The sequence below is a fragment of the Rosa rugosa genome, chromosome 4 (genome assembly GCF_958449725.1).
Source record: "Rosa rugosa chromosome 4, drRosRugo1.1, whole genome shotgun sequence".
Classification (NCBI taxonomy): Eukaryota; Viridiplantae; Streptophyta; class Magnoliopsida; order Rosales; family Rosaceae; genus Rosa; species Rosa rugosa.
The window spans coordinates 12,504,198-12,523,483 of record NC_084823.1 but is presented as its reverse complement, the minus strand read 5'-3'; the positions used below and the strand labels follow the sequence as shown (position 1 = coordinate 12,523,483).

General features: G+C 36.4%; 1 protein-coding gene across 3 annotated transcripts; it reads right to left on the bottom strand.

The window, feature by feature from the left end:
- Positions 1-1,339: 1,339 nt before the first annotated feature.
- LOC133741969 (uncharacterized) lies at positions 1,340-18,942 on the bottom strand. Of its 3 annotated transcripts, none has more exons than XM_062169670.1 (27): positions 18,548-18,942; positions 18,034-18,193; positions 17,240-17,332; positions 16,530-16,632; positions 16,144-16,315; positions 11,104-11,278; positions 10,859-10,987; positions 10,164-10,757; positions 9,434-10,057; positions 8,718-8,786; positions 7,387-7,497; positions 7,062-7,307; positions 6,877-6,924; positions 6,607-6,753; positions 6,098-6,250; positions 5,930-5,992; positions 5,397-5,507; positions 5,187-5,270; positions 5,040-5,087; positions 4,228-4,302; positions 3,974-4,069; positions 3,197-3,277; positions 3,050-3,121; positions 2,862-2,906; positions 2,644-2,727; positions 2,438-2,541; positions 1,340-1,960 (listed from the first exon to the last, which is right to left on the bottom strand). In XM_062169670.1, exons 1-27 carry the CDS (start codon positions 18,754-18,756, stop codon positions 1,840-1,842), a joined length of 4,017 nt encoding a protein of 1,338 aa, XP_062025654.1. In that variant the 5' UTR covers positions 18,757-18,942; the 3' UTR covers positions 1,340-1,839. The 3 variants fall into 3 exon arrangements, with proteins under 3 accessions (XP_062025654.1, XP_062025655.1, XP_062025656.1); XM_062169671.1 differs by having other exon boundaries at positions 16,144-16,306; XM_062169672.1 differs by lacking the exons at positions 1,340-1,960; positions 2,438-2,541; positions 2,644-2,727; ... (1 more) ...; positions 3,050-3,121; positions 3,197-3,277 and having other exon boundaries at positions 5,206-5,270.
- Positions 18,943-19,286: the final 344 nt, after the last annotated feature.

Below are 19,286 nucleotides of genomic sequence, written 5' to 3'. Positions count from 1 at the left end.
GGGCACTGTGCTGATGAGTTATATGAGAAACTAACACAAGATTTGATACATCTAGGGATTTAAATACTAAGTTGGATCATTATTGATCTTAAATTTTAATTAATCAAAGTCTTTGCTTATTTAAACATTTCACATATTTAAAGTGATTTGGTATCTTGCAAGATCTCTCACAAAAATAGGATGTATGTTTCGAGATTCCATCATTGCCACTAAAGGTAGGAAATCATCCGAAAATGTTAGACAAACTATTCTTTGTTGCATAAGTTCTTCATCATTTCTTGTTTCTCTTTCTACATAATTTCTCGTTTCAAGTTTTTACATTTTTTTTTTCCTTTCATTATGTTTTCGCTATTTATAAATTTCATATTGTTCCCAATTGTACATTTATCCATTGCCATGTACGTTTCTCCATTACTATTGATTAGAATCAGTGCGTGCTGGCAAGCAGCAACCAATGCATATCTATGTGATGGAGAAGGAAGCAATCCTTAATTAATAACCTCTGGAGGAGAGACAAGCGATACTTAATCTCTTGTTCAAGCTAGGACTTGGGTATTGGGGGATGTGCAAATTCCAAATGTTAAGTTAGAGCACGGACAACTTTTTCAAGAGGTTTATATTGATTCTGGAAAAAATGACCGATTCTAAGAAGGCTGTCGTGGCTGGTTCTGAAAAGGTTGTGGCTGATTCAAACAAGGCCGACGTTGTAGGTTCTAAGAAGAATTAGGGGGATGATGCTGCATAGCAACAAATAGAGAAGTCTCATGTACAGGAGTGTTAGGTTAACTGATGTATTTTGGTTCTTGAGACTCAAGTATGTTTATTATCTGTGTAAGTGATGAGAATGCTAAGTGTTGGGTTTCTTAAAAATAAAAAATAAAAAACAAAGAAAACTACATATTAGAAAGTCCTCTCAAGTCCTTTTTGTTTTTGTTTCGGCTGCCTTCAAATCTTGATCAAAGAAATTGTTATTTACAGGGGGAGGGGAGGACAGAGTCCAATCCAAAATTGAAGGCTACAGATGGTGCAGCACCACCATCTCGCAAGTCAGACCCTTGCCTTGCTCTTCATCAAAAAGTGTTTCATAATATCTTCTGTATTTATTTAAAAAATACAGAATATATACTATATCATCAGTTTCATTGGCATAACATAGATGAAATTCAAAGCAGAAACCATTCTCCTAGATTAAAATGGACCACAACGACATGCGGTTTTTTTTTTTTCTCCTTTTGAACTTAGAATCTCCTTCATATTGTGATGATACAAACCATTAGGTTTATAGCTTGTTGGGAGCTTTAACATTACGTAATCTTCCTTTTGTGCACAATCAGACCAATTTGAGTGTGAATGCATCTGTAGTAGCCACAGTGGCAAAGAAGTAAACAAAAATATGAGCTACAAAAATACAACTATAATTTACAGGCGTCAGTAAATGACCTCGACCATAGTGCTTTCTTGCTTTCAGTAGCTAACTACCCAAAAATAAAACTCCTGACCTGATATTAAGTATAACCAAAATTTACAAGGATAAAGTATAGAATCAAATAAAACAACACATTTATGTTACACATTTGTCAGCAGCTGAGAGAATGGGGGGTGCGCAGGTGCATCTCTTTGAACTTTGATAATAATCCTGAAGAACTGATGATTTGATATGCCCACTGGACTGAAATTTATCTCAGGTTGCACTGATCAGCAGTCAAAAACCCCCAGTGATCAGTTGCCATTTACGTGGTTAGTTTATATCTTCCCCAAATGGCTCTCAGAGTTATCCGATGACCCAATTTCTACTATACATCGCTGGTAAAGTTGCCGACCTCCAACGCTCTCAAGTTATCATGATGGAGTTGCTCCATTAACTGATGAAGTTGCATCTGTAGGGTGAAACGGTGGTGACGACAAATGCGATTGGTGCATATGCGGTTCATTTGTAAGACCAAGAACTGCAAGTGTTGGTCTGCCAAAGCCCATGCAATAAGTTAGCTGGATGTGTTTGCAAGTCTAAAAACCCATGGGAGGTTCATGCAGTTCCACGAAAAATTTATGAAACTTTATGTGCTCTCATTGTCTAATCATCACCATAAGAAACATTCATACAAAAAATCACTGATTTGGAAATACTTGGTATTTCTATGTCTAATCAGAATCACAATGTTCATCTAATACAACAAATTAACCACACAGATTTTGCTGATTTTTGAAGGGACAAAAACTTCTTTAGGATATCCTCATCAGAGAACTCTCCAGATTATTTGAGGTTAAAACAATTACTGCTGATTACTCCCCTTATCACACAGAAGGGAACTATCATTGTTGTTGAGAAAACCATGGATATCATATATTATTACCCTATAATTAGCCCCAGACATAAAGCAGAGAAAGTAAATTTCAGTGTATTAAAGTGGGTAGTCCAATCAGATGCATAATAATATACCTCGAAAGTGAAGCTTTTATACTAGCCTGGCTAGCATATGCAGCAAGCGGACCTTTGACATTAGTATACTTGTTCAAGGCACTTTCAAGTTGCGGGGGTGGTAACTGCAAGGGAAAAAAAAAAAAAAAAAAAAGGTCAAGAAGGTGGTAACCAAAATCACCAATAAATGGCAAGGTAAGTTATCACATAAATATATGAGATGATACCTGTAACAATACATGGAAAGAATGTGGCTGGGTTTGAGAAGCACATTTCAAGAACCCTACCCAAAGCTTTGGCATTCTCCAAACCTACAGTCAAATATAGAATATCAGTTGTCCCGCATTCCCAAGCTAATAACCACTACTGACTTGTCAACCTGAAAGAGCACGCAGGACATAGAAACAGACACAAAAATGCCTAATTTTGGTTGAAGAATCCATACCTGTTTCTTTACAAGTTTGGAAAGTATTTCCATAACAAAATCAACCTGAGATAGAACAAAGGCATGAAACCATGTATAATATTTTTTTTGGACGTGATAAAAATGTATAATATAAATCCAGGATTATTTTGTCGCAAAAAAGAAAAATGATAAAAATGAAAAAGAATAAGAAGAAACAAAGAAGTTACCAATGAAGGAAAAGCATCAATTGCCTGAATAACTGTTCTCATAAAAAGAAGAGGAATAGGAGTTTGATCAACCTGAAAATTTAATTAGTTATTTAATGAACTAAATAATATGCATAGGACCACGTTTTAAAGAATATAGATATATACCATCTGATTCAAAGCCTTTGCCAAGACCTGCTGCGTGAAAACTGTGCGCTGCTCAAAACAGGCTGAGCAAGCATCTGTTATCTGAAAACATGAAACAGAATGCAAAAAACTTTACAAATGATGCAGTGCAACCGTACTATCAGCATCAAATATTGGCATAGCACTAAGAAAGGGGCACAAAGTTCATCATTCAAGGATACTTGATGGTATGTAGAAGAAATTACCTATGTCAGATTTGTGCTAGGATAGTCAAACCATTTGTTTCTGTGCCTTGACCCATGTCAGATTTGGGCCACGGTTATTTTGGACAAGTTGAAATTAACTGAATCTCAGCCAATATAATCAATCCCTAGTTGTTTCGAGGATTTATTCAAGTTATATTTTCTATATCAAAGATGTTTTCAACCTATACCAAACAGCTCAAATTACATGAACTTAATTTTGAGCAAAGACATTTTTCCAATGTCGGAATGTGGACAACTTGCTCAAACCCTGGGTGAATTTTTTTATTGCCTAATCTAATCTAGCATGCCGAAGTGCACCTGAGACCTATATAGTGGATTATGGAACGTCACAACATCATATGCCTACAACTAATGTATTTTCAGAATTTTGGGTACAGATTTATTTGTAGAACATGTGACAGAAGCTCAGATCAGACCAGATGAGATGCAGTGTAAGCACAATAAGATGCTGTTTTTACATTATCTTGACTATGAAATCAATAAGAGTTGATTTGAAAAATAAATAATAAAACCAATGACACGGAAGACATGCCTTCTTAAGAGTGAGGCCATCTTTCTCAGGAACAATACTGTGGATGGAAACCAATACTTCTGCAGGTGTCAAAGCTGGACCTGTATGAGCTGATCCCTGCAATTGATAGGATGAGATGTTAGCATTGTTTTCTTTTTTTACACGAAGTGGATAACACAAGCAAGGGTTTTGTGTCACTTGATACAAGTCTGTAGTATTTTAGTACAGGGAGAACAGCACTATGTATGAAAAATCAGACAGAAAACTGCATGTACCTGAAGTATGTGAGCAAGTGCAGTCTGGAACTTTTCTAATGGAAGAGCAACAAGCCGAGGGAATATAGGTAAAACCTGGGACCACAAAATCATACATGATCAAACAGCAACAAGGAAACATCTATGTCAAACTAGCAGCTTAACAAACTCCAAGACTGCAGGTACTTATGTATGTTTTCTCAGATATGATGTAAGAGGTCATGCTAACAAGGAAGTCTATATGTTATTGTGTCCTGTTTAACATAACTTTGTAATTTCTGGTATGATGTTGTCTACTTGTAAAACAGGTAAAACAAGAAATGACAGAGGAGATCTGCAGAGCAAGACTTCAACTGTCGTGTATCAGGTGAAGAGGATGGCAGGCTTAGCTTCATATATATATATGAACATGATTAATATTATACGACATAACCATGACACACTAAAAGAAGACACGTTCCCAGGTCTAATCGCCAAACAAATGAAAATACTTTCAACTGTAAGAAACTCATTGTTGCTTGAAGTATAGAGAATATTGCCCCGCATGCAAACAGCTTATTTTTCAGAAGAAACATAAATTTTATAGGAAAAATGATCAACGTACAAGAGAGAACAAGAAGTTCTCAGAGCCTAAAAATTTCAAATTAAGAAGCTAATCATGACACTGCAGCTTTCCAAATAAGTAGCAAGGCTAAAAGGGAGTAATTTCTAAACTCTAAGGTGACAATATTGCCCCGCATGCAAACAAGCTTATTAAACCAAAAACAATTAACAAAATAACATATAATGCCATGTACTACAAGAGGAAGAGAAACAATATCTATGAAACAAACCTCATTTTTAGCAAGTGAAGACAGCATTGGAATGAGAATTGTGACATCCTGCAGACAGAAATTATCCAACTCAGGTTTAAGCGGGAAAAAACGAAGTGGCAAAATATTTTACTACTGTTAAAAAGAGAGCTTTAGTTATTAGAAAACCTTTAATTTAGTTTCATACAAATGTTTAACAGTGCCTATCAGATCAGACGACGGTGTTGTCTCTTGAGTCAATTGTTGCAGCACCTTGCATATTACAAAACATAGGCATATTATGAATATAGTAAAAGAAAATACAAAAATCAAAAGAATAAAAAGTTAAAAACCTTCAAGATTAAAAATCATTTTCATAATAGAAAATATGATACCCACCAACATCAAAAGGTTTTCACTTCCTTGTGGAGGATCAGATATAATATGAAGCAATTCTGAATTTGACGACCCTAGGGCCCTTATAAGAACAGGGATATGGCGATCAAAAGCCTACATCATTTCAAAGGTACACAGAAAAGATTAGCATTACATATTTGCAAATGATAAAAAGAAAATTTCAGGAACCCTTTCTCAGGCAAGGCTTATTCCACAGTTATGCAGTAAGAGTTTTAACTACATTATGCAGCACTTTAAAACCTACAATGCAAATTTGGCGGGGCACTGTAAAACTTTCCAGAGGACAATCATGAAAATATATATTGCTATATGTATATACCTATACGTATATTTTATGTTTGCTATATGTATATGTATGGTCATTGCCAGGTCCTTAATTTGAGACATTTCCTCTTTAAGTTTCACAATTGCACATCTGTCAGAGATTCACGCTACCTAGAATATACAAGCTACCATGTGTTATATGCTATCAAATAATAAATATTTAGTTATTCACAAAATCAACAAAGTGTCACCTGCTTTACAGCTTTTGGGGCACACCCATAAGTATTAAATACAAGTTGAATAAGACTAGGTTTCTGCAACAAAAGAACAGCCTATGTTAGTGCTGACAAATAAAACCATGAAAGAAGCAATCACAAGTTGTTAATTAGTTACCAATCATAAAGGAATCACAGACAAACCTTTGTACATAAAGCAAAAAACAAAGAAATGAGTCGCTGAACTTCAGGAATTGACATTGTTGACACTGGTTGGTCCTTCGTTGTGGAATCATTTTCAGAATTTCCGGACTCCAAATTTTGAAAATGACTAACTGATGTTTCTTGGCTTCCAAACTGCAAGAATTAGAAGGAGAATGACATGTAATTTAGTGGAACTGTAGATGCCCCTCCAATGTTAAGTAGGAACTTTTCAGATGTCGATGCTATCCCTCTAAAAAGAATAAAAACTGAAAAAGAATTGTAGATACTAATTTTACTCAACTCAGGATTGCAACTTTAAATATAGATCATAGATGTATGTTTAGTTTTGAAATCCCCATGAACTACTGAGATAATAAAAGCAGCCACAAAATCGTGGCATTTCAAATTGACTCAAGAGATTGGCAAAACATAATCTTGACCATACAACATTCTGATGTTGCTTACATGGACAAAGAAGGAATTGAAGAGCCATAAGGAAAGGAACATACCTTTCCATCAGTTCTTTGCCCAGTGGACTCAGATTGTGAATGCTCTATACCCGACAGAGGCTGTTCAACAGCAGACAGCAACATATCTGTCGCAAATTTTTCAATAACTTCTGATATGTAATTCAACTGATAGAGTTTGTTTGCCACCTGTCAAACAAAACCGAAAAGAAGAGAATATGATGTTCATATAATTCTTGCTTTTCAAGACAAGGATTGAACTTTAAGTGGAAGATAGACACAAAGAAGTTACTGTGCAGTAACATCGCATACCAGTCGGATAGCTTTGGTTCGGATGTCATCTTGTGAATGAACAGCACACTGCAATCCAAAAGTTGCAAATTGTCAGAATCTGGTTGTTATTCTAATCTGTGAGAAGGATATCTAACAAGCAAAACTATCTACGGGGAAAAATTCATTAAATAAATTTTGCGTCTTTAAAGTCCAGTCCAAGTTACCTTCAAAGTGATATCTACGCAGCTTTGTCGATAATGTGGCCGCCCTAAAATTAAACTCCAGACAGCACCAAGGCCCTGAGTGACACGCTCAATGTCCCGAACATCTTTTCCATGTTGATCAATAACATCAGAATAGCAGAGATCATCTAGTAGTTTCAAAGTGGAGTCAGGAAGGACTGGAACTTCTCCAAGAAGTCTACTAAATGACTTGTCCGAGGCTGGAAAGGACTCCAGCAAACACTTAGCCTGCAGTAAAGGACCTCATATGTTCAGTTCTCACAGAAAGAGAAAGAAAACAAAACAAGAAAAGGTTGAAAGTGCCTACCACTGCCAGGAGGAACTTTTCATACATAACAGCAAATGTGGAACTATCAACTGAATCGGACACAGCCAGAGCCTCCAGATGGTACAAGATATGCAATACTAGCTCATGCCCCTAAAATCAATACACATATATCAGATTTCACAACATCAAATAACTAATCAACTCAGCTGTTCAGAGTTAATTTGTTTCGACCTTGGAGAAATACTATTATTAACCGCTAAACTGATAACTAAAGACATGTTCTCTGAGGACATGAGATGTTAAACAGCAATAAGCGTAGCCCGTGACCCACCATTGTACTGATACTGTCCCAACTTAACCACCCGATAGGTGTTGGGTTTTAATCACAAAAGGCCTCGGTACAATTGGGTAAGAGTCACCCACTTATAAGTTATATTTTATTTGTCACTTTTCCAATGTGGGATCTTTCCTCTCCAACACGCCCCCTCACGTGCAACCTAGCTCTAGGTTAGCATGTGAAATTAATTAATCCAATTCCCACTTTGGAAATTGGGACACAAGCCTCATATCAGAGACTTGGTCAATACAATCCAAGGCCCACATCGGACACTTGGTAACAATCCGATCGGAATTTTTCTGATGGCAATATAAGGAACCCAAATTCGGGCCCATGATAATTGGAGAGGGACCCGCTCTGATACCATGTTAAAGTAATCTAGGGTTCACATCCAAAACCAATTGGCAATGGATGGAGTGGCCCAAACCCTTAGAAACCCATAGGCAAGGTCCCATTTTTCCCATGTGGGATGACATATATTCTCAACATGAGATGAAAGAAAAAGTGAGGTTCTAAACTATCAGGTTTTATTATTATGTTCTAAACTTCCATGAGGTATACCACAAGATTATCCTCATACACATAGGCAAACGAAAACCTTTTGCATATATATTTTTTTCTCCCTGGAGAAACAAAAGTTTAATAAAAAACTTAACAAAGTGTACTAGTGTACAAGAGATCCACTACCTAGAGAACAGCAACAAATACAAAAATCATTTGCATATTATTAAATACACATTAATAATCAAATCACTTCTACCTTAACAAAAAGAAAGTAATGAGAACATTTTAAATCAAGAAACCTTCAGAACTAATGGAAACAATTTGCAAAACCAACTCGGACTTATTCATATCACCAAACCAACATATAGCTTTCATTTTAAATATACTACTAATCACTTTAGACTTCAATTTCGAATTGTACATATCTATTTAGCACAGTGGCAGCTATCATCCATGTATTACCCAAATTAAAAAGTTTATGGATTACTAATACAAACCGAACAAAAGAACCAGCGCAAGAAATACATACCTTTTTCTGTTGGTAATCCACAACTATATGTTTATGCAGCATCACAATAATTTCATCATCCGCATCAATCTGTGAAATGAAAACAATTGTAGATGATTGTGCATATGAAATACTATAGAGGATCCAAACTGAATCGAAAACTAATTATTCAAAGAAAATCCTGAAAGATGACATTTTTAAGAAGAAACAGAGATTTTATTAGAATAGAAGAGTGTATGAGAGGACAAGGAATCCACGACCTACATCTGACTGAAAAAAAGAAGAAAAAAAGCCTCAATGAGATTGCCAAACAGATATAAGAGAGACCAGCCTCACTTCACAAGATACGTCTACATGTGTGTAACATTGTTAAAGTAATTCCTTCTAAGCAACACATCACAAATAGCCGCCATGTCTCCAGCATGATCTTTACCTTTCTATGACATAACTCAGCAATGTCAGCGATAAGTGCAGATATTGAGGCCAATAGTTAGACAGACCTAAAATTTTGTGTTGGTTCCTTCTAGATATCGACTAAACGTCTAATGATTTAAACATCCAGACTCTTCATGGCATATTATAAGCCACTATATTGAGGCAACAAAATTGAGCAGCAAATGTTAAGAACTCATCACTCAAAAAGTATATCCAACTCTTTTGTCGGACATACAGTTGAACTCAGGAAAAAAAGTTACTTGTGCGCATTTGAGTGCAAACAATGATAAGATTTATCCTACCTGAGCAACCAATCGAGCAAGTAATGCCAAGCGCATCTGACTATAATCTGTTGCATGCAAATGCTTGTATGATTGAATAATTCGCTCAACAGCCAATTGCCCTAGTCTTTGCTCCTGCTCTTGGGTCAACTCAATATATATGGGAACCTCAGGCAGATCCTGACATATATCTTCAGATGCAGATGTGTTTGAAAGAGCAGGAGAATGCTGATCAGATTCTAGAAAAGATGTGGTATAATCTTCATCTTTTACTTCAACATCTGACAATGGCATTGTGTCAAGGTCCCCTTCAATTTGCACACGAGAATCTGTTAGATCTGAAGATACATTGACCTTCAAAGTAGGGCCATCTTCCACAGGTCCATCCAGAACCTCCTCCTTGGGAGTTGGTTGGCCGGTTCCAGAAGCCAATTGACTATCCAAAATCGTATCATCACTTTCTGTTTTGGGCTTGGGAGTTACTAAAGTAGATTCAACAGTGGTCACAACAGGAAGCGAATTAAGCTTACTCAAGGAAATTGAACCATCAATGTCAGATTGCATAGCATCAGTATCCTCTACTGTGGGTGAGGATGCCAGTTCAGCAGAAACTGCTATACACCGTGGATCTAGGCGACGGGGATCCTGAAAAGTTGCCGAGATTTAAATTAAAGCCATTTCATTGTTAACTGAAATAATAAACAGTAATAGTAGATACAAACACAATATATCTTAGTTTCACGAAGTTTACCCTTCGTGGATCTCGCTTGGAATCAGGAAGATTATTCACATTGGAAGTATCAGCATCTGATAAACTGTTTACAGTTGCTGAAGAAAAAGACATTTGGGCAGCCAAAACTGGAGACTGCACAGATGATGTTGGAGAACCTGAAACAACTTGTGCCGAACTACTTAAAGAACCTATCTGCCGAGCAACTGGCAACCCTGGCCTTGCCAAGGGTGGCGGCATCTTCGGCAAGTGCCTCATATTAGTTATTACAATATCGGCCAACAGATCAGGATGGATTGTCGAAACAAGAATTTCAAGTGATTCAGCACCTCTTTCTCCTTCAGCAAGCAACGCGCCAATTACAGTAATCATTTGCTCCACGGGAGTCACCTCACCATCTAGCATAGGAAGGTCAGAGGACACTCCGTTGACAGAAGTGGTATCCCACCCAGAATCATTCTTTTGAACTGGCAATGCTGAATAGGCTTCATGAACATAACGACTTCGCTTGGAAGGTATCTCATGACCATTAGCTGACTCTTCAACATCAAGAGGTGAAGGTCTTTTTCTTACCAGGTCCCCTGAAACAGGCAGTTGGCTTGGTAGTTGATCATCCTGTGGTCGCAATTTCAATGATTGTGAGGCAATGAACCAAACAAATGCAATAGTTCAATTCTCTTATGTGAAAGACAAATAAAAGTTGTAAGAAAATATACCTTTCCCGACCGAGCATCACGCGAAGCCCTCTCATTGTTTTTTAGCATTTTATCAACTTGGCGGATTACTTGATCAGCAGCATCCCCAGCATTCATAGAGCGTAGGGCCCTAATCAATCTATCTCTTGACTGAAATGTAACAGTACAAACTTGTCAGGTAAGAACAGATGAAAAACAGACATTTCCTAGGACTTCAATGCTCAATGAGCCAGATACCACAAAATAAAAAATTAAAAAAATTCTACCTCTACAATCACTGGGCTAGTACACCGAAGGAATCCCAAAAAGGCAGTTCTTAAAGAATACTGGATACTGGCAGCATGGCGTCCTTTTACTAATTCGAAGTTTGGATCAAAATCAAATAGTGCAGAAACAATGGTGCCATAGTGAACTGGCCTCTTTCTTGCTATGGCTACAAGACTGTCATGTCAAACAGATGAAAATGTTGAGATAAATATCAGTTACAGAAGAGGAAAAGTAACAAAAATTAAGGGAGAAAGAGGACAGTGTACATGTATAACATGAAAGTAATAGAATATTACATTTTACAATCATAATGATTTTTTAGTATGCCACTTATGCCTCCCTTTATTAACACAACACATAAATTCAAAGAGTTGAATTTATATCATTGAAAACATGGGTGTGCTACTCATGTACACTTAGTGACAAGAGATAAAAGAAACTACATATCGGGAAAAAATAAAACAATAACTGAATGTGAAGAGATATGAAGATGCATTCACTGGGAGGGAATCGTAGCATGTGAGACACTATCATCAGAATGAGCCTACAAGAAGAGCTAATAGTGCACCTATCCTTTACAAATCACAACTTGCACATCCTTTCACTGGTAATCTGTATAACCAATAAGTTCCACCACATTTCCCTCTTATAATTTAGAGTACAAATTTCCAACTTGTTTGCTCACAACCTACAAACATAATTACTCTGTTCAACCAAGAGATCTGGTATGGAGTGTCCATTTGTCATCCCCTCACACATAAAATCTTACTTAGTTTCCTGTAGTAGTTAGTTTATTATAAACCAACTGAAACCAAATATAACTCATGGCATGAGATCAGGTATACAATCGCCAGGTGCAAAATGCATCATCCAACATACTCTACCCTATAAGAGAAATCATAGCAGATGGATGAGGATCATGTATACAATTGCCAGGAGCAAAATGCGTGAGCCAACACACTATGAGTCAGAATCACTTTCCAATTGCTACAACTATTGGCAAGAAGACTACTGATCTGTAAGGTAGCTGTCTATTTTCATGCATCAAGACCCCAAGAATTTCTCTTCTTTATGTCTTCTTTTTCCTAAAGCATACTAGATTGTAAGTTTATAAAGTTTCTTGAACTTTCTAAAACCCCCAACCACTGTTTTAGTCACAATCATCTCAGGCACAACAGCCTCAGCTTCATTCAATCATCACAAAGTCACAATTATCATGATTCTACTGGCAATAGTTTCAACCTTATATACTGAGACAGCTACAGTATCATTTCCAGTTTCTCATCCCATCCACAGCTTAGCACTCACCATGACTTCAATACTAACATTAAACCCTATTGGCACAGGGTTTTCAAAAACCTGGTCACTCTATTTTTTTTTTTTTGCTCACTAAGCAAATTTAAATTATAAATAAAGAAATGAAATTATACCAATAAATGTTCATAGAAAAGAAGTTGATTGCATTTTTACCAAAAGAAGATTTCTATTGCATGAAGTTGTATTGAAGTCAAACATACAAGACATCAAACATGCTAACAACATCAAGCACAAAGACTGATTGAACAACAATCAACCCCAACCCAAAAGGCACAGAGTGCAAATCACAACCAATTGAACCTATTGAACTCATCCGAAAGCAAATAATTTCTAAACCATTTTGATAGAAGAATTATGAAAGATTGAAAGCCCGGACACTTAAGATGATTGACTTGGACCATTCTACACAAGAGACTGCAGGTAAATGACAATTCTAATAAGATTATATCACAGAAGTTGCTTTTATTCAAAAAGTGAGTTATTCTGGGGATTCATTCTTATCCTATATATTTTTCAGAGCAGATCTCAAAAATAAAAAGTATACTTTTTCCAATTGTTTAGCTTTCAGAAATTTAACCATTTCCTTTCTGGATCTCAACAAAAAGTTGAAAACAGTAGTTGGGTCCTCTCAACTTATATGAAGAACAAGACATTTATTTGATTCTATTTTATCACAATAATAAATTTTAAGGTTTCACCACAGAATCTACTATAACCTTATAGTACTCATCGTCAGCGTATAATCCTACTATCAATGTAGAATAGTCTAGGCTTCTCTTAATAAGTTTTGTTTTCAACCCCAATGGTACTTTCATATACAGCCCATTCAACCTATTTCATTATAGTTTCTTATACAGCCCACAGAATCTACTATAACCTTATAGTTCTTATTATAGTACTCATTGTCAGCATATAATCCTACTATCAATGTAGAATAGTCTAGGCTTCTCTTAATAAGTTTTGTTTTCAACACGAATGGTACTTTCATATACAGCCCATTCAATCTATTTCATTTTTCATGAGGTACACAACTTCCACCAAGAAACAAAAAAGGATGCAACAGCAGCAGACAAAGAATCCACCAAAAGCAAGTCATAGACAAAAACAACCGAGCACAAAAACAAAAGTTCTACCCAAAGATCTGAAATGCAGCAGCTTGCAAAAAAGGAAACTCCCACATCTCCAAAATACAACATCCATAAGGAAACCAAAGATGAACCCTCTCCCTTTACATCATTGAAAACCCCTTCTATTCCTGTCCAACCTCACCCAGCCTATTTTATGAATTTTCGCCTCAAACTATAGTATGAACAGTATGAATATTGACTACATAATATTAGCCACTACCATGTGCCAAACGACCATTAAAATAACAGTCAGAAAACATATCCAGGTACCCTACTCAGCCCAAGACCATAAGGTAGAAGCTACACAAGAACAAAACAAGATGTAGCTTTTATGTATCCACAAAATAAATAAATAGAATAATGAAAACAAAAGGCAAAACAAAGTTAAACTTCCAGTCTTTGCACATAGAAAAATTCATCATAAGAAAATCTGATGATTTTTTTTTTTTGGTTAATCTGATGATATCATCTTCAAGTATCTTAATATTTTTCCTTTTTTTTTTATAAGAATAAGTTGGACCCCAGATTCAGGAATACAATTACTGCAACCAAGTACTGAACAATATACATATATATAAATATCAGTAGACTCTCTCTTTGGTGTTGTGCGAACTTGTATGAAGGTGAAGAGACAACAGTATCTCCAGTTACGCTATATGACTACCACCAGAGGCCTTCTTCCTACATTTTTACACAATTTTCAAAAGAAACAAAAACTTTACGTGAAGCAACAATTTTGAAGGCACGTGCATGATACTAACTACTACATCACACATTCCTTTCTTAAAATACTAAGATTCACAGGTATAAGGCACTGGTTTGCCTATTTTCTACCACTCTTATTTGTTTCCATATTTCCTTTAACTTGCAAGTCTTTCTATAAATATAAAAATAAAATTAAAATAAATTCTGTGTCTAAACTATCTCATTGTCCTTGATCATTTCTAAAGACTTCTCTTGCATCTATTATCCATATACTCAACTATTTCATGCTATTGTCTATTGGAAATGCCGCAATATCAGTATCTCACTTCCCACACATAAAGACTACTAAACATCATATCTAACAAACTTTTATGAATTACACATGCTTCTAGGTGCAGATCCTGACATCAGCTATTTATTTCTTTCCAGTTCTTGCATCCCTTTTTTTTATAATACAGGTCTCTAGCTAAATAGAATGAACACAGAAACAGAGAATAATGTCATCTATGTGATTCATGTCCGACATGCCAGGATCTATTGTATGATGATGATTGAAATAGTAAGAAATGGAACCATGGAAGCTAGAGCTTGGATGACAATGACAACATACAGCAGATGATGATTGCTATAATAATGACAACATTCTTGGTCTGTAAAATTCATTTTCTAAAAGACATGAAATACCAACAGTTAATGATTCTACTCCCCCTTAAGGACATCCTATTAGAAACTGATAATGCAGTACTGCCAGACAGCAACTCAGTCAATTACTCTGAACTTCAATTGCTTAAATACATAGTCCTCAGAACCATGAATTTGAATAGCAAACATTGAGTATATAAACCGTGTTGTTATCCCCTCTCAGTCTTAAAATAGCAAACTGGTTGAAGAATAGGTGGCAGAACTAAGTAAAATTGTTTTAAGGGTTCAGCGCCAATTCGACAGGCTAGGTGGATGTTTTAACATTAACAAACCAGGTCTGCAGTCCCTATATGACCAGAAACAATAGGGATACAACACTGTGTTTTTTGCAATACCAAACTGAAATATATTCTATGTTGTGAAATTGCTGCCGATCATGCAAAAACCTAATACCTTGTACATAACTCCAGTGTTAAAAAGAACACAAAGAATGAGGAGAACAGCATCAAGCAAGACGAAATATTCAGTAATAATCCACGGTTAAAAAGAAATTTTGATTATTAAGTGTTAAATGTGTATCAGCTGTTACCAAATAATCAATACATTTTCAAATAGCTCACACATTATTAGCTGTATGCACATACAGCATAGAAACTTAAACTACTGCTAAAGTAGATGGTCTCTTTAACAGTTTATAAGCACAAACTGCATTGCTTGACCACCATGCTTCCCTCAGCATATGAGATGACCATTTTATCCATCAGTTATGCAAACTTATCCCTGGCCATTGGTGCTCCACAGTAGCCATACAATTTGCAAGTTTTAACATGTCTAGCCCTGTAACTGCCATTATCTGAACCACCAATGCAGCAGTATCCAATGCCATTACCTCCTTATAAGAGAGCTGGTCATCATGCTGCAATAATATCACAAACAAGCAGTTGAACTTGTACTAAAGCTGTTCCCAAGCTTCAGTGATCCCTCCATAAATTTCAAGACGATTAAACTGACGAAAAAACTCGTTTACCGTCTATATGTTAAATACTTAATCCCTCCATTAATCTGAAGATATTTAACGGCATCAGTATGTGAAGAGACATGATGCACGACTTTTAAGTTCACATCCATGATAAGATATCACAGTAAAGAAATGGACTTCCTAATCAGAAGTAAATGATAGAATCACATAAAAAGCAAAAATCTAACCAAAATGACCAAAGAACTTAGCACCAAATTGTGAGCACTCACCAATTGACAATGGCAATTGTCAAGGAACCCTGAAGACTACCAGCTGACTGCAACAAATTTAATAGAATTCCAAGAGCTCTATTTGCTTCTGACATGAGCATGTATGAGTCAAGAATAGGGTGTCCACCAACCAGCCACGAAATATTAAAACCCCTTCTACATCCTGCAACATCTACAACCAAATCAGCACCAAAGAAACCGAAACTTCAAAATAGATGAAAGGTAAATACCTGAAGAGATAGAAAAAAGTACTAGGTAAAAGAGGCAATGCAACCGCCTAGAACCTGACTACATCATCTCCAAGTGCCTATTTTCTATAATGAGATGTCTGACTCATTGATTGATTTGAGAAAGAAAAGAGGGCCTTCAAAGTTGGATTGCAATACCTTCTGCGGTAGGTTTTTCAGAATCATTGGTGTCTGATGTGAATAGCAAAACATATGTTTCCAAAAATTTCAACGCAAGCAACTTTGTTCCAGCAGAACCAGGCTACAATATCAAATTGAACAAACTGTAGGTTAGACATATGTTGCCAGGATCTAGCAAACCAATTTCAATAATTTTAAGAGTTTTTAATGCCATCAACCATTTATTAGCAAAGGAATGAAAGGGGATACAAGTGAAAGTACAATTGGATTATACTTCAAATACAGGACACCTATCAAACCCATAAAACAAAGGCCAACAAAATTGAAACGAGAAATAATGTTAGAGGAATAACTAATGTCTGACAAAATGATACTGGAAAAATAAACATCCATGCTTAGCAGAACCAAAGGCTTAAAAAAGCAAGTCATCCAACTCTTTCTTTTATGACCCTAACACAGTGAAACACCTCTCCCGCAAACAAACTTGATGCAAGCAATGACTAAGGGGATTGGTATTCCATTTTATTGCCAAGAAATACTTTTAAATTCAAATAACCATCTTACTTTGAATTAATAAATGGAGACAAATTTAGAGAGAATTTAAAGCCAATACAACCTACCTCTAATGCAATGATAAATATGGCATGAACAAATATATGCAAATGAGCTTAAGGAAGTTTGCTGGCAGTTGGATGAAATTTAAAGGAACGAGCAGAGTCACCACCTACCTGTACTGCAATGGTGAATATGGCATCCTTGAACTTAGCCATCCACGACCAAAGTTCTTCAAGCCATATCTCGATTTTACCCCTCCGGTGAAACTTTTTACAAAACCATAAGCAAAGCAAATAATATGATTTAGAAAATGAATGGAGAACTTGGTCTTAAACTACATTAATTGTATAAAAAGTTTCCATCAGATAAGAGTTATAACATATAAAATCAGCTTCCATAACGTGGAGTACGAGGTTAAAAAGTAAACAAGCAAAAATGCAATTTTCTTTACATTTTGCAAAGGGAAGGAAGACAATTTTTTGCACCATCATCTGTAAAGCATATCCCAAAAAAATTAAAAAAAAAGTGAAAATTTGGAAGTCTTACCAAGAAGCAAAGCCTATTACATGTATGATATGATTTTTAGTCATTCAATTTCTTTATTTAGGCAATAGGTTCTTCCTAAATCAATACACAAGTTCTTATTCCTAAATCAGGTTGTAGCTTATTTGAAAACAAATTCTTGGTCTTTAGAATATATCACTTGCCTGGTAATCATTTACATTTCAGAGGAATATCGCAAAGTAGGAGAACACTTAAAAACAAAGATCAAAACATAAGCGCCCCATCTTATCCTCACACAATATAAGAGATAAGAGGTTGAGTATCTATTTGTGTCTTTCTGCTAATAAGCACCAAAGTAAAAGTTCCACATTTGCTTACTTATCCACATTTGTGTGCATCTTTACGAAATGCCTGTTAAGAGAGAGGACGAGAGAGAGAGAGAGAGAGAGAGAGAGAGAGTTACCTGCAATGTCATCTCCTCCAAAACACTAACAAAGACATTTGTGCCACTAACTATAGACTGCCTCGCAACAATAGAATCACTATCTCTCAAAAATGCCAATAGCACAGACATCAGTACAGATGACTCCTCCATTGCTCTCAAGCCAATCTCCTCGATTACCCTGCCAGCCACAAAGAATAAGTGACCCACAAGTCAGAACACAGAAGTCAAAAAGACTAAAAATTACTACCATATCTACACATCATATCTCTTTCCTACACATATATAACAATCAAGTCGCAATCTATTGCGCTGCGCAATAGAGGAAACACTTCTTGACGATTATCTGTAATTCATATTCACAATGCTTCTACAACGCAAACTCGACAGTACAACTAGGCAATGTGCCTCATAACGATCACGAAGACAAGCACAGACTTTGAATGCCAGTGCTTGTATTGATAATCAAACACAGGGAGAGGAGGAGGTTGCAAATTAGGGTTTTGTTTGAGGGGGGGGGGGGGGGGGGACTCACTCGATAAGCGATAAGCGGACGAGGGTTTCAGGGGAAGACTGGAGCTCGACCAAGTAGGGGAAGAGCTCGGCGGCAGAAGAGGGGTCGATGGACAAGAGCAAATCCTTGGCCTGCTTTAGAGACGAGAGCTTGACGGCCAAATCGCCGTGGTTGTTGACCGCGGCGAGGAGAGAGAGTGCTTGGGTGTTAAGGGCTCCTCCTCCGGCCATGATTGGCTCAATTTCGAATTTTAGGGTTTTGAAAAGGGGTTTTCTGGTGGGAGAGAGAGATATGGCATCAGATATGTGGAGAAATCAAAGGGAGGCGGTGAATGCGAAATAGCGAGGCGGGCTGCTGCTTTTGTTTTGTTTATTTGGGTTCTGTAAAATCAGAGAGAGGAATTGGTTGGATCCCTCAGATGTGGATTTTAAGGTTAATAGTTGGGTCTCAGGTCTCAACAGTCTAACGTAATAATAATTACTATTTTTTTTTATATTGAATTAAATTTTTTTTTGCAAGTTTTTTTTTTTTTTTTTTAGGAAAATGAATAAATTTCTTCCCCCAAAAATCATGACGACCGGTGCCAGAGTGATACATATACGTCTCCTTCATAGTATTTAGAGCCACATATGATCTGACAGGAGGTAAGCAACAATCGTTAGATTCTGAGTCGCACACTTTATTCAAAGAGTGTTTCTATTGGGACCTCCAAATCTGCTCACTTAATCTCACTCTATTATGAATTATTAAATGACATATA